We start from the raw sequence: 16,218 nt of genomic DNA, 5'->3' as shown, positions 1-16,218 counted from the left end.
CATTTGTCAGCATATGTCAGCATCCGTCAGGTGTTGCAAATTGGAGTCCGTCAGCATACGTCTACATATTAGGTCTTTTCGTCTAGTGTCTTTTACATAAAATGACAAATCCTGTAATGATTAACTAAGGACCTTGCCACATCCATCGTGCGCGATCGTCGTACAATCATCGCACGATCGTAAACTGAAAACATTGTTAAGGTAGTATTATCAGCTATCTTGTTACAGAAAAGGCTGTTTTAGAATTGTCGGCGGTTGGTTCTGACTCATATCTTTGAAAAATCTACGTCATCACTACCATACGCCGGCCTACGACGAATGTACTTCCCAAGTTGTAAGCACTAACTGACAAGCCATCGTACCGGCTTTAGCGCTTAAGATTTGAACAGAATTCAGTGAACTGTGCATGTACTATCGTAGGGCCATTTTGATTGGGTTATATGGATGACATCCGCGAACGAATGAATGTTCCGACATTTAAAAAAAAGCTTTCGCCCATACTGTAAGTCGTAGAAAACAGCTGCAAAGTATGTCGTAGATTTTGAAAAGAGTATCAGAAAACGGATACTAATGGCTAATGCTATATAATGCGAAAGTCAATCCCAAGAACTCAAAGCAGATTTGAAAGAAAAAATGAAGAACCTATGGCTATTGTTCGGCATACCTCCCTGACCATAGATTTCATAATGAAGGCAATTTTGGGGGAGCCAAACTTTTTAATTCGCATGCTCGCACCAGTTTGGAAGTTCACAGAGGATATCATCCATGTAATTGAATTCATGCGGCCTATTGTCCAAAATTGGGCGCTTGTCTCTTGTACGTCGTTATTGGCACTGACACAAAATCTCCGTAGGGACATGCAAATCAGATAAAGGCGAGACGATAACGTCATTAGGAAAATACGCAACGGTCATAGAAGCCTTCGGGCTTGAGCGAAGCTTGGTAAGAGTGCATAAATAGTGGTAGACTCTTGACATACATGATATAACATAATGATAAAGTAACGATTGTTTTGGTCTTTTGGTCGTCAGCCAAGGTCACAAATGCAATGCCTTCGGCCATTCAATTATTTCATATCGAGAACTGAATTGCACATATAAATAAATGTCATAATCAAATGATATTATTTCACAGGTTATTGAGTTTGGATTTCTGCAAATGTTGTCATTCTTCTTTGAGAAGAAATATTCCTTTTCATTGTCCGTACAGCTGTATATATGTGTGCGTCTTATTCTCTCTTTAGGCCGTTTTGATTTCATTATATGGATGACATCCTCTGGAAACCCCAAAACTGATGCGAGCGTGCCAAAAAAAGGTTGACCAAAAATCAGGAAGGTTGAACAAAAGGCTGAAAAACGCAGAGTATATAATTCCAAACATTACTAGATTCTTCATTTATGTTCTTCCAAATCTTCCTATTTGAATTTGGATTTAGCATTCTACGACAATAGGAGCCGTTATCTACTATTTATTGTTAATTTACGGCATATTTGCTTATTGAATTTCGCAACAGTTTATACGATTTAATCGAAAACCTTTTTTTTTCTAAACGGACGAACATTGATGCACGCGCGGACGTCATCCATATAATCATATCAACATGGCCGTATACACAGAAAGGATGATGTGATGATGTTTGCTATTTCTACTGAGAGGGTCCCCTCCAATCTGCCATTGGTATGGTCTAATTTGATAAGACTTGATCCTACGGAGTCACACGCTCTTATGTTCGCCAATTACTGATGTTTAACTACGTCATTGGTCATTCCATTATAACAGGAGGGGTGAGCCTAGCGTGGAGGGACTTCGCAAATGAACTACATGTCAAATCTTTTCTGGGCCGGGAAGCGATATTAAGATCAAATATTGAAACGTTTAGAAACGAAACAAGTGTACTACGATGGAGGGAAACTCTTCTAAACAGTTTAGACTGACCGCCCCTCTATGGAGTTTTTGATTGGACTCGTCCGGAAATATTTTGCAAGCATATGTAGCCACTACAAGTTGGGCGTGTCCTCTGTCTTCTTAATCCGTTCTTAAGGTTTGGAGATTTGCCAAGAAAGAAGAAATTCTCTCAATCATCTTCGAAAGGTGAGAGTTTTATTTTTTTCTGGCACAATATTCTTCGTCTTTATATTCAAAATGATATGAAATTTGGCATAACATTATTTCCCTTTCACAAAACTGTAGATACATTTATGCAAACAGTGATTACCATGACCAATGGTTTACACATTAGCGATTTGACTAATTTGAAAGATCATAAGCCTCTTTGATTTTTGATAACTATGACCGTATGCGTGATAATGTCACATACAATTATAAGATTAGCATGACTGTATACAAAATACAATAATTATGTGTAATAAAACGCATCGTTTCCTCTGACTTCATTCCCAAATTTGATTGATTTATGAAATCTTTCTAGAAACGAGAAAAATGTTTATAGAAATGTAGCTAAAAGGAACCCAAGAAAAGCCAATTCATGGACCTAGCCTTCGGTGGTGTAACTTTATATATCTATGCCCTGCCCACTGTGGTATCTGTTATCAAAGGGTACATTGTGTAATTTCATGTCTCTGATTTTCATCTCTGGATGTATAAGGAAATATAGGTTTAGCCGGGACATGTGTCAACTGAGTGACGTTAGTATTAGGATATGTGGTGAACAACTTCGCCATACAATAAGACCTAAAAACAAGAAGCGGTTGAGGCATGTAAATTAAGATAGTGCAAATATTATGATCGAATATGTCTTTATCAAGTCTTTATTGAGCTCATAGATTTTATCAGATTGGAGTACTTGGAGAACAGTGACAAATATGATAACAATGACTTTTACATAATGTTAGCCTGGGTACCATCCTATTTCTACCGGGGCTCCTTACCTTTAGGGGTAGCGAGTGTAAGGAGCCCCGGTAGAATACGGATGATACTCAGGCTAGGGGGGGGTTTCAACGTTGGCTATGTTCTCCTGTGCCAGGAAAGGGAGTTTGCCGAGGATGGGAGTTTGCTGTTCGGACTGGGCAAAGACAGGCTGTCACGGCAAACTCCCTTCCACAGCAATGTCCCTTACTCGGCAAACTCCCTTTCCCGGCAAAAGAGACCTTAGCCAACGTTGAAAATCGCGGACCACCGACGACCCCCCCCCTCCCCCCCAAAAAATCCCCTACTGTCTACCGAAGTACTATTGTGTTATTGGACAAAAGCCAAGAAGTAGGATGGTACGGCTCGTTTACAAAACACCTGGAGAATAGAAGATGTATGGGGCATTGTTTACTTGACTTAGTGGCAATGACACGATCTGAATAATTTATTGGTTACCGGAGCAGGTGAAGTTATAAATACGTTATATATCTTGATCTATGATCGTTTTCATCTAAGTCTACGCTTTGCCATATAAGATACAAATGAACGTGCTTAGTCCTTTGTCGTCTGTTGATAGGCATTCAGCTTGTTGTGTACATAGCGTGCGTCGCCCTGCATGTTAGTTCACATTTATTCGCAGGGTAACCTATATCCGTTGATTTTAAAGACGTGGTTCTTAGGGATGTAAAGTCGGTGGACTGTGGTTTCAATCTGCAAATATTTTTGAGAAAAAAATGCTATTTGAAGCAACCGTCCGTAAATACCCTCTTACAATACAACGGATGCAGGTTACCCCGCGGATAATATAGGGGGTCATTATCGAACTTGACCTTAGTTTTTCTGACCCGTACACACCAACCTATCATGATATAGCCTATCCACAGCTTGTTGAGTTTTGCGGTTGAAAGATATACAGCACCGAAACATAACCTTCTTGGTGAAGGTAATAAACAACATAACTGTCTAGAACTGGGCCCTTTAGTTTGCTTGTAAAAGACCCGCTGAAGTTCTGGTAATGGTATGGTCCACGCCTCAGTCTCGCCAGCTTTCAGTGGAATTTTATCTCCAAGTGTTCCTTACGCCGTCCGAGTACCCACGGGGCCATTAATAGTGACGACATGGCTCATAACTTCCCGCCTACGTCATGTTCTATTTCTATACCATAGGAAAAGCCAGTTTCAGCTAGTTCCATCCAGTGATGCTGAAACGTCCGGAAGTGTAAAATCAGTTGTAGAGAGAGATGGAACTGTATTTGAATATTGTTTACTTGGTTGTCTAACCTTCATAAGTGTATATATTTGAATCAAATTGATGATGTTATAGGGACAATCGTAAGCTTGTCGTACAACAAACGGAGAAGTCTTTAGACAGAGAACGTCTTATCGTAGACCCTTGTAAACAGTAGTCTGTTCTTTCGGAAAATCGTGCAACGAAAAATCGTACAACGTATTTGACTATAAAAAATTATGTGAGCAACAGAAATAGATTGGAATCAATTGCACGCAAATTTACGACACAGTTGTAACGTTTTTAACGGCTCTGTCTAGACAATCAAATTCAAACGAACCATGGTATTGATTTGGACTGACTCCGACACTGCGTTTTGTCAAAACAAGCACGTCATTTATCACTGGATGACACATAATTACATTTTGTCCATTATTTCCTAATCTTCCTAATGGCCATATATCTTATATTAGGATCGACCCCATAGGGTCATGAATTTTTGATGATCACAACACCGTGTGTCGGCGTTTTAAGATATCGAACTTGACGGACGATCCCTTCATATTTGAGAGAGGGCTATGAAGCTTAATTGTGCCAGACTCCTGTCGGAGCACTGTTGTATTGCAATCGATCAAACAAAATCGGCCCCTGCAGTTCCAAGAAAGCCTGTAGGTGGCTCAAACCTACACCACTTACTGTCTGTCTCAATAGAATGTCCAGAACATGAAATATCAAAGCCGGACGTTCCGCTGCAGTTATATAATACATAGAAATCCGCAAGGGGGCATTATAGAGCCCCTATTAAACAACAACAACAACCATCAACAGTAATCTCCAAGCAGATCCACGGTGGCGTAATATAATATCAAACCCACCGTAGGTGCCCGTTTGACTCCCTTTGGCCGTCTATACTCCTTGGCCAGCCTTGATACTATCTTATGGCACCGTATGATCTGCTTTTGGAGATTACACATCAACAGTTTCTTCTATGCTCTTCACAGACACACACAAGCACACAGCCAAACGGACAAACAGACACGAAAATAAAACCTTCCGGTCGGTGGTAATTAGCGATCAAGATGAGAGCATAGGCTTTTCTAGATATGTGCCAGCATCATTTTGTGTCCTGCCAAAATAACGAGCATATCACAATAGATGCTAGCCGCACAGGAATATATAATACTGCAAGCACATTGCATCTTTTTTTTGTGTGTGATATGGAATGCTGTTAGCCTCCACATTATACCACTGTCACCTTTGGCGAAAATCGATCGGACGACGATTCTACGGCAATCGCCCGATCCTTGATTATAATAATTTCTGATTGCCATTATTTTAAAAAGATGCAATGATGTGTATTATCATGATGCTTTATTTGGCGTGGATGTCACAACTCATTGAGCACGTAATTACGTATCCACTTCTGTACACGAAGAGATTTTAAGGTCAATTCTATAGAAGTCACAATCATAAATTATGCATTACTTTCACGTTCTTGGCACACGTATAAACATACATGTGTGTGTGTGTGTGTGTTTGTATACCTACGCATGTTTGTGGATTGACAGCATAACAAGGAGACTTGAATGGATTGTTTTCATTTCGAAAAGTCTTAATGAGACCTGGAAATTTTAAGATTAAGATTTTAAAATTAAGACATCTTGGGTCCCCTTGCTGTCTGTTACAGTACTACAGCGGAACGTCCGGTTTTGATATCTCGAGTTCTAGACAAGCTATGATGGCGATTTTTGAGTGGTAACGTTAGATTGTTCTAGACTGCAGGGACCGTAAGATTTCAGTATATGGGATCACACGTGCGTGCATTCAAGTCCGTATGAGGTCCGTATGGAATTCTTAGCCTCTACCAGGCTCCACGGGTCGCTGAAGTAGTGGAAATTTGTAACATATTGACACATAACATGCCAGAGGAGTTAGCTGTCCGAGGAGTATGGTTTGCGACCAGCTAAACTCCGCTGTCATGTTATCTAGCTATACCTGTCAATTCTTTCCAGCGACCTGTGGAGCCTTGTAGGGGCTCTGACCTCCATAAGGACCTCATACGGACTTGGGTATACACGCAAGTGTGAACCCACCTTAACACGCATGGGCCAGGCATTGACAGACCCCCCCCTCCCCTCCCCCGCCCTCAAGGTAGTTTAACCCAACAGGTGCGCTAAGTCTGGGGTCAACACCACTGACTGAACCACCAGCTGTCTTCCCATCCATACATCACTGTTCACTACTCAAGCTAAAATCCAACGCTGAGTCCCATAGCGTGACACCGAAAGACTCCAACAATGCGCGCTCCGCCAGCGGCACTATCACCAATAGCAACCGATGACGCCTTTTCCTGTCGCCATAGCAATGTCTTGAACCCGACTACTTAAAGTTCAAGTCTCTGGATAGCGCTTGTATATATAATACTATCTCATTCAAAACATGTGACCCCATTCTTGGTATACTTTAGATAAGAAAAGACATACTTCTAAACTGTATGTAATACAGCAAAACAGACTGATTTTAAGTCCTGTACTCATGAAATAAGCCAAGCGATATAAACATTCCAGCCATTTTGCGGGGGTGCCTGTACCAATGAGAGGAGGCCTTTGTTGTCCAAGTTGATTTTACCGAACCAAGGACAGCGATAAGCCCAGCGGTTGGCTGAACCCCAAAAAGGGCGTAGGCGGCTACTTGGGAAATAATTTACACGGGGTGGTTTATATGCAAACACTGTACAGCTAGCTGCGTCGGTTGCCATTTTGATCCCGAGTGAACGTTTGGGGCTGTGAAATTTATCTTGCACTTACAGGCTCGAGCAATTCCGCCGGACGTTTTGTTCGATCTTGCCGAAGGTAAGTCTTGTTCACTTCCGGATCCGCGTCCGCCATTTTTAGTACGTCCCTTTTCTACAGCGCCATTCGTGCAAAAATATTCCCCTAAAAACCCCAAGCGCACAGTGCTAGAGCTAGGCTTGTGTGCGCTTCTTCCCTCTGATAATATTTGCCCAAACTCTCTAAGACTGTCGCCATGTTTAAAGAGTCGCTGTTGAAGTTACCATACCTTCTCAGGTGTCATGACCAGGTGAGAACATACAGGTGTATAATTCTGACCCTTGCACCTGCGACCATCGCTTCTAGATTCGTCATTTGCGGTGACAAGTGTGAACAAACGCTAACAAATACCGTATGGACTCTGTCCTTGTACCCATTGTTAAGAGAGGAGCTAGCTATGTATTATCGTGTTAGCTTATATGTATGACAGCCTTCCCAAGCTAACCCTAAATCTTTTAAGGAGCTATTCTCTTTAAACTCGACTGTTTTTGAGATCCTAAATCGGCATAGACGCACCCATAGTACATACAGGGTGTTACGTTGCTAAGGACGCAGGCCGCATAGCGACGCAGTTTTCAATTACCTGGGAACAGAGTTGAGTTTCCGCCCACAACCCACAATGAAAACAGGTGGCGACAGGCTTTCACGGGCACGCACTTTGTAGGTACACGACTGTTAAAACATCGATTAAACACACCTGGATGTCCTGTGTTGTAGTCAAATTTTACCCTGAAGACTTCTATCACTGAATACCGACTTGAAACATTCCACTTTTACGTCAAATTAGCTAGGGATCGTCCATGAGTTCGAATGTTTTGCCCAGTTGTGAAAAAAAAATAAGATGCTGAAGGCGAAACAACAAAGAATGACATCCACAAAGACTGGATCAAGAATTGTTTACAAGGATTATATACTTTTGTAAATCTTGACAAAAATAGACACACTTAATCCTGACTAGGAGCTTCTTTAAGAAAGGAGCTTCTTTAAGAAAGGCCGATATTTTGGCACGTTCGTATCATTCATACAATTAAAAGGGAAAGAAATATTACACAAGGCGACTGACATGCAGTGTTACATCCCTGCGTCAAAGGGCGAAGGGTCTCATCTCAGTAAGTAAACACGTACCATACAAATTATCTGACACGTAAACCTGAGGCCTTGTTTCACCGTTGAATGCAGGTCTATGGGTAAGAGGTCAGACCGTCTGAATTTACCTCAATAGCCTTTTAATTGCGAACGGCGACGCTACGAGTTAGGATTAATTTTTTTTCTGGAGGTAAGATTTAGGTCGAATTTACACATTGTTTTCGGAGTCGTCTCGGGGTTGTGTGTGGAGAGATTTTGGGTGCTTAATGGGCGTTTTCTTACTAGAAATTACTACTTGAGTAGCATAGTGTTCTCCTTGCATAGTCCTGTGTGGACTCCGAAAACGTGTATCTAAATCGGGCCACAGATTGCATACCTGCTTTGCCACATATGCAGAGTACGGTACGTTTTCTTACATGATATTTCCATAGCTATTGTGTTGTAACGTTCTAAAGTAAGTCCTTCTTACGTTAGTCTTTTAGGACAAGGCAAGGGTAGATGCATTGGGGTGCAAGTTTTGCTGGGAACCCAGAGGTCCTGGGTTCAAATGTTGTCATGCTACCTATCTTGTGCCCTTGGGAAAAAGTCTCTTTCAGTCTCACTCCACCCAACTGAATTCATTTCGCTTTGCTGTCTGTATATAACTGATTCTTTGATAGGATTAGTGTGGTTTTTTTGCGGGGGGGGGGGGGGCATTGTCCCTTTGTGGGTAGTCACTATGTTTGTTCCGCTACAGTATTTACACTTCATTTTATAGCCCCTCTCCTAGAATAAATCATTGGCTTCAGCTCTGTGCACTTTACCCTTATCTGAGTCCCTTTTCTTCGCTTATCGGGTGGGATTTCCTTCCTTCAAACCAACACAGACTTGGCGGAAGCTGTAGATATGAACGCCCTTTGCTGAATACTTTGAAAGACTTTTCAATGGTTTTCCCCCAATGGTTTTTCCCCAACCGACAAAAAGACTGACATCTATTAGGCAGTATCTCATTGGACCGCGACTGTTTGCCAAAGGCATTCGCTGATACTTCGCCGATTTGTCACCTGAAAAATGGCGAAGTTCTCGGAATATTGCAAAAGAATCGCGATTGGCAAACTGTCGCGAACTAGACGCGACCTAGTCGCGAAATAGACGCGAACTAGTCGCCAACAGGCGACATCACTATAAATCCCTTTTTGATGAATCTTAATCAGACTGTACATGTACGGTTTTACTTCAGTTTCAACACTGCGATTTACAATAAAAATCATCTTGTGTCTGACTTGGGGCGGCCGATATGTGACATTCCGGGCGCAGCCATTTTGTTTGTGGAGGTCAAACGTATATACCAGTGTGTCTTTGACATTGACTTTATTCGAATTACAACACGGACAATACAATTTTGGCACAAAGCAGCTATAAGCTTGCGCACGTCAATATGACAGTAAGGAAAAATTGACCAAAAATTCGCAAATTTGCAACTATCGCGATGATTCGTTGCTAACAGGCGCAACCTTTCACACTGTGTGCCTCGTCAAGTCATTTTCTCTACTTCTCCCACAGAATTTCCTCATAAACACTTGAAAACAGAAGAATCATCATGGCGGACGCAGTAGACATGGACGCCTTTGCCGAATCCTTCAAGGCCTTTGCCATCCAGGGCGACACCAAGGCCACGGGCAAGGACATGACCAACAAGAACTGGGCCAAGATGTGTAAGGACTGCAAGGTCATCGACGGCAAGAAGGTCACCGGAACGGATGTCGATATCGTCTTCTCCAAAGTCAAGTGAGTGGTTGCGTTAACTCTAGTCCCCCTTTATCCGCGGGGTAACCTATTTCCGTGTGGGTTTTTTTAACAGGGTATGTGGGGATATCTGGTGAGTTACGCCAAAGGACGGTTATACCGACAATACAGATATAGATACAGATATCGGCGGTTTCAAAGTGTAACATTTTCAAGATACATTGTCTCGAGTTTGAAACCATCGTCCTTCAACTTGATATCCCTGAATACCCTGTTTTTAAAAGCAACGGATATAGGTTACCCCGTGGAATAAAAGTTACGCAGTGTTACGTTTTCTGTGATTTGTTTTCTCCTACCATACTTTATAAACTTTGAATTGTAAAACATATTTTCTCTTACAACTTGATCATGACCATCACAAACAATTAAAAAGAGAGAAATGGACTGTAGCAAAACACATAACGTTAGGTTCTATCAGTCTATAAAGTTCATCTCTCTCTTTATACATTCTACTACAAAATGCAGTTCATCTTACTCTATCTGCAATAGTCTATCTACAATATCGACATATTCGTTGCTCCATGGGGGAGGGGGTGTCATTGAGTGTAATTCTATTGACGAAATGTATTTTAAGACATCCTTTCAGGAATAAATGAATATAGCCTGATCAAAACATCCGGTGGGGTCTCTCCTTGTTGTGATGACTCACGCCTGTGGAATGCGTGTGACGTAACAAGTTCTGTGTTCATTGCCGCCAACCATGGCGACATTGTTGTGGTGGCAACTGTTGGTCATGGGTGATGGCACCGCAAGCCTTCAAACCAACCGTGGGAAAAACCGTCAACAATTTATATTGTAGACTGTGAAACTTGTTTCCGCGACAATCTTTAAAAATGAGTCTTTTTCCCGCCATTTTGTAAACTGTGAGACTATTAGTAGTCCCGTCTAATTTTACGAGAGATGGACAGAGAAAATAGTGCTGAGAACTTCGATGGTATTTTGGCGCTAGGCATGGTGGTTTTGTGGCTAAGTGTTCAACGGTTGACTGAAAATCAAATGGTCCGGGGTTCGAAACCACAGCTAACTTGCCCCTCACTCTACTCATGTGAAAATGAGTTCCAATTACGTACCTGCGACTTTGTAGTAAATATTTACCATTCTCCAAATTTGTTTCACAACTTTATTATGAATTCAAGGTCAAATCTACCTCATTCCCATATAGCCTCCTTCGCAGACTTTTTAGAGCATTGGCGTTTTCTTGTGGACGGAAGGGGGGGGGGGTTGATTCGATACTTTCAACATGGGCTAATGTTCTCTACTGGCAAAAGTGTAATCTCCAAGCAGATCCTACGGTAGCCGAAGATAGTATAAAAAGCTGCCAGAGGATTGAAGTCAGCTACCCGAGCCAAACACACTCGAGGCAGCTTTTGATACTATCTTAGGTTACCGTAGGATCTGCTTGGAGAGTAGCAAAAGAGAACCTTAGCTCAGATTGACCCCCCCCCCCAAAAAAAAAGATATAAACGCCCGCGCCCCAAGAAGTCCGAAAGAGGCTTGTCGTACCATACTACTAAGTACTACTGCTACTACTACCCCTTCTTGCTTGTTGATTTCCGTTGTTTTCCTTCTGTTACAATGTCAATCATCCAACCGTGGTTTGACCTCTTGACCCCAAAGGGCCCTTACCCCTATCAGGTGTACAGGTGGATATATTGTGCAGTGCCGTTCCAGTGTTTGTTGTACATTTGTGTGGGGAAATGGGTTCGAGTGCATAGTCAACAACCATTGTGTTATCGTTGTTCACACATATTCTAAAGAGTGACCCTCAAGGTCAAGAAACGTGAGTTTCAACCAGGGAGATGTTGTTGTCGACCTTGAGTCTGACAACAACAATTAGAAGGACAAAATTAACATGACCTTGTTGGGCAAAGACTGGAGGTCTATCAGACTGAACCTGACTGTCCATCACAATTAGCAGCAGCCAATGACAGAATGGCAATTAGCGATGTAGCCAATAGGAGCGTGGCTACAAAGTGGCAGTCAAATAGTTGCATTTTCGTGTTTTTATTTTGTATTTGTACGTTTTGACGAAGGTGTTCAGGCTGTTGGTCCATGCAAAAATCAGTTGAACCAACCTGACAAGTTTTCGTGATAAATTTGACGTCAGCTACGTAATGTGTTGAAAAATAATGAATGCGTAACGTGTTGAAAAATAGGCAAAACTTCCCAATTCGCCGATCAAGAAATATCTATGCTCATACACGTACCAGAAACCCAAAATTTCTCTTCCATATCTCTTTAATAATCGAGTCACGTACTTGTTTGTTGTTCCATGCAAATTCCTTTGTCAAGACGAGATGAAGATTACAAAACAGATGAAACTGAACCCACCCATGACACCTTGAGGTCATGACCTTCACCATGACAACCGTACAACAACAAGCGTTTGTCTGTCATTTCTAAGATGTGGTTAAGTCTTGTCAACCACGCATGCGCAATGAAACGTGGGCGTAGACCAGATGTTCAGAGGATTCATTGACCTTGGACTATACCAAACTTAATTGCATCCGTCTTTATTGGCTATTTGAGACGTTGTTGGTATGGTATTATTTTCTGAGCAGGGGTTAGATTCCTGCCGGTTTTGGACCTTTTTATACATTCTTATTTGGCTTTCTGTTTAGTCAGGTCTTTTTTGGCGCCAACCCAACTGGAAAAAAAATTAAATGACAAAATAAATTTAGATAGCCCGATAAAAAGTTTGGCAAATGCCTTCATTATGAAATCTACGTGGTCATAAATTTTGAACCATTGAATAAGCACACAGACAGTTATACCCGAACATATATTCTTCTTTTTTTGTTTTCTTCGTCTTTGACCTTGGAATTGCCATTTTCCCCAATATTTCTTGTTCTATTTTTGACGGTATATATTTCCTATACCCAGTAGTGTCGAAAACTTTTCTTTTTATAGACGGAAAAAATTGTTGCGTGCTTTGATCAAGATGTCTTCCATATAATCGACTTAACATAGCCTTACTGATCCTTACTGTTCACCTATTCTCCTAGGTGTATTATTGTAGCCACTGTAGGTACCCAATCTGAGTAATCAGGCTGTTTGATTATCTCCGAGCAGATCTTGCTGTGGCATAAGATAGTATCATAAGCTTGGGAAGGATTTTAGCCGGCAGAAGAGTTTCATTGGCCACAGTGAAGCGTCAGCAAAAAGAAAAGGCCAGCGAGAGTCATAAAAAGACGGGAAAAGGCCCCAGAGAGCCTGCTTTGGATGCTATCTTCGAGGCACCTCATCCAACATGAGACCCTCATTTTTGACATTTTACGTCCCTTGGCGAAATTGCTAACACTGTATTTTGTTTTTAGGGACAAGTCTGCCCGTACAATCACACTGGGCCAGTGCAAGACGGCCCTGGAGGAGTTGTCTGCCAAAAGATTCCCCAAGGACGACGAGGGGAAGAACAAGACCTTCGCCCTGATCGCCGGCAAGAAACCGGGAACCACGGGCGCTACGGTGAGCATTTTTGGCGACGCCTCAGGTCCGAGGCAACTGTTAATGTAGTATGACTAGTTGCAAGAATTCTAGGTATTCGACAGGAATTTTCTTCGTTGTCCAGGAACAGCCTATCTATCAAAACTCGAGAAGATTTACATTTATTGTTTTGATACTTAATATATGTCTTGGCGTGATATCAGAATTTTGGGGCCCCTAGCGACTTGTTTGGTTTTGATTTTGACATCTTTTGCTCTGTCCACCAGTACACCTGATAGGGGTAAGGGCCCTCGATGTATGTAGCTCATGGGTAGAAAGTAATTGGTGGGCCCCTAGCGGCTTTTTGAATCTGCAGGTGTAATTTTTGTTTTATACTTTGAATGAAAGAGAATAACTCAAGAAGGGGTTGACGGATCGTCATGATATTTGGTATGTTGATAGCTTGATTGATGTTTTATTTTCTTTTATGCAGAAAGCGGTGAAGGCTGGTGGCGTTGATCGTCTCACGGACACCTCCCAGTACACCGGCTCGCACAAGGAGCGCTTCGACGCGTCCGGCAAGGGCAAGGGGCTCGAGGGGCGTGAGGATAGGGCCGAGAACACGGGTTACGTCGGTGCTTACAAGGAAGCAGGCACCTACGATAAAAAGGTCAAGAAATAAACCCAGCCCACGGATTTTCAGGGTGTTACAAGCGCTATAGCATCCAACCGTTATATGTAAATTTAAATAGCACATTAGTAAAAGAAAAATTGAGCCAATTGTACACAATGCGTTTTGTGGCGTCATGTAACTCTGGTTCACCTTTATCCCCGGGGTAACTTATATCCGTTGTTTTTACAACCAGGGTCTTTAGAAATGTCAAGTTGACGGACGGTGGTTTGAAATTGCGCTATCTCAAAGCATTATAAGTTGAAACCACAGCCAGTAGACTCACATTGATACCCCTAAAATGCCCTGCTTTTAAAAACAATGGATATAGGTTACTCTGCGAATAAAGGTGAACAGGCGTTAGTTCACAGGCTATGAGTCCTGGTGTGTAGTGTTTGCAGTGTGATGTCATTTCATGTGCTATCAAAAAACACTATAGAACGAATATTATAGGCCCAACATAATCAACTGCTTTTCCAAACTGTTGCTGTGGCATTGTAGTTGTCAGGCGCTGTTGTTTAACATGTATGTACTCGTGTGTTGTGTGCTTTTTAACAAGATCACAGTGTCTTCGCCTGCGTGTCTTGGGAGTGCGTTCAACCATGCCTAACCATTGTAATGCATGTCATTAAATCTGCAATGCGACTCTTACAGTAAGCATGCCCAGCAGGCTGCCCAGGCATGCCACCTAGTGAGATTCATCAGAACTGCAGGTGCAGCCACAGCCCGTCCAATGTTTGAGTGTTCATTTATTAACACACAGTGATCTGCAAGCTTGAGTTGTAATAGTTGTGCTTTAGCGGTGTATGTTGTTTTCGTGAAATTTTGTGTGAATTCAAATATATATGAAGTACCATTATTGGCTGGATCCATATCGTATTTGTGTGAAATATATATAGTACATTCCTCGTCCAATGCTTGAATGAATTTTCGATTTTTAGCGTAATGTACATGTACAAATAAAGAAAAAAAGATTAACGGCACCAACTAACTAAACCCCATTTCGGCAATACTGTGTTTTTGACAATGGCTATGCATATGTGCACTAAGGTGAACATCCTCATTATGGAGACTGGAAAAAAGAAAGACCGAAATAGACATCCATGTCGATCACAATCAGCGGAACGACCAATCACAGCATGGCAATTAGCGGTTCGACCAATGAAGGAGTTCCCGCATGTCGTTAGAAATCTGCATTTCCCCCCAGTCACCACTGTCGAAAATATGAAAGACGTTTCACACTTTAAACTTTGTTGAATAGGTAGATATGTGGAGAGACAAAAAAATGAGGCTGGAGAAGTAAGAGAGAGAGATAAGACAAAGGAAGAATCGGATAAAAAGGAGACAACTGGGAGAGAGGGAGTGAGAGAGAAAGAGAGAGAGAGAGAGAGAGAGAGAACTTTGCCCTATATTATATCTTACGAACAAGCACATATATGGTACAAGTATGCAAACTTTAGCTAGCATTTTTATACACTGAGTTGCTTCCATGTTGCGGTTAATAAACGATGTTTCCAAAACAAGTACTGTTCATAGTCTTATTTTGATTTACAACATCTAGAGGTTTTCTCCAAACAGATGCTACGGTACCATAAGACAGTACCAAAGATGCTCAAGGAGTATAGCCGGCCAAATTGAGTCGGACTGGCAATTAACAAGTACTTGGCAAAATTTTGTAACTAATAGGCAAAAATTGGATGTTAATAGCCATTTGTTTTCAAGCCGACCGGTCGCAGATCTCCGGTAGCATACATACTCCTAGGCCGGCTTCACTCCTCTGTCAGCTTTTGATACTATCTTATGCTACCGTAGCATCTGCTTGGAGATTACCCTTGCGGTGGTTTAATGGTTGTATAAGAAAAAGAAAAACATTAACAATTCAGCACGTTGTAAAAGATGTTAGAGTATAAGGTTTAGAAAAAGGACCGGTGGACCTGACTATGTGAAGAGCGGTAGGGCCATTCGTAGTACGATAGTCGTGCATGTGTCATACGATTGTTCAAGAAGAAGTGTCGTACGATCGTCGTGCATGTGCCGTACGATAGTCGTGTGTGTGTCGCATGAGTCATGTGTCATACGATCGTCGTGCATATGTCGTACGATCGTCGCGCACGTGTCGTACGATCTTCGTGTATATGTTGTACCATCTTCATGCATGTGTTGTACGATCTTCATGCATGTGCCATGCGATCTTAGCTTATGTGTCGTGCATTCTTAGTGTGTGTGTCGTGCAAAATTCAGCTACCTTGTTACCAAAAAGGCTGTTTTGACCTGCATGGAAACCGCGACAGCAAAATCGTACGACGACATACGACAAATGTGACTACG

General features: G+C 41.9%; 1 protein-coding gene across 4 annotated transcripts; it reads left to right on the top strand.

Annotated features, from left to right (window-relative positions):
- Nucleotides 1-1,969: 1,969 nt before the first annotated feature.
- On the top strand, nucleotides 1,970-15,413 carry LOC118417217 (tubulin polymerization-promoting protein family member 3-like). Of its 4 annotated transcripts, XM_035822678.1 has the most exons (5): nucleotides 6,775-6,947; nucleotides 9,555-9,779; nucleotides 13,115-13,262; nucleotides 13,714-13,890; nucleotides 14,545-15,413. In XM_035822678.1, the coding sequence occupies exons 2-5, from the start codon at nucleotides 9,592-9,594 to the stop codon at nucleotides 14,545-14,547; spliced, it is 516 nt and encodes a 171-aa protein (XP_035678571.1). In that variant the 5' UTR covers nucleotides 6,775-6,947; nucleotides 9,555-9,591; the 3' UTR covers nucleotides 14,548-15,413. The 4 variants fall into 4 exon arrangements, with proteins under 4 accessions (XP_035678569.1, XP_035678568.1, XP_035678571.1 ...); XM_035822676.1 differs by lacking the exon at nucleotides 6,775-6,947 and adding an exon at nucleotides 1,970-2,091 and having other exon boundaries at nucleotides 13,714-15,413; XM_035822675.1 differs by having other exon boundaries at nucleotides 6,771-6,947; nucleotides 13,714-15,413.
- Nucleotides 15,414-16,218: the final 805 nt, after the last annotated feature.

Source organism: Branchiostoma floridae, chromosome 6, assembly GCF_000003815.2.
Source record: "Branchiostoma floridae strain S238N-H82 chromosome 6, Bfl_VNyyK, whole genome shotgun sequence".
In the NCBI taxonomy this organism is placed as follows: domain Eukaryota; kingdom Metazoa; phylum Chordata; class Leptocardii; order Amphioxiformes; family Branchiostomatidae; genus Branchiostoma; species Branchiostoma floridae.
Note: the sequence above shows the minus strand (reverse complement) of the source record. Positions and strands in the feature narration are given on the sequence as shown.

Bases quoted from the DNA above. Each gene is read 5' to 3' on its own strand.
- LOC118417217 (XM_035822676.1), top strand. From the start codon at position 9,592: ATGGCGGACGCAGTAGACATGGACGCCTTTGCCGAATCCTTCAAGGCC. The intron at 9,780-13,114 runs GTGAGTGGTTGC...TTTTGTTTTTAG, and splicing joins ATCGTCTTCTCCAAAGTCAA to GGACAAGTCTGCCCGTACAA. The intron at 13,263-13,713 runs GTGAGCATTTTT...TCTTTTATGCAG, and splicing joins CGGGAACCACGGGCGCTACG to AAAGCGGTGAAGGCTGGTGG.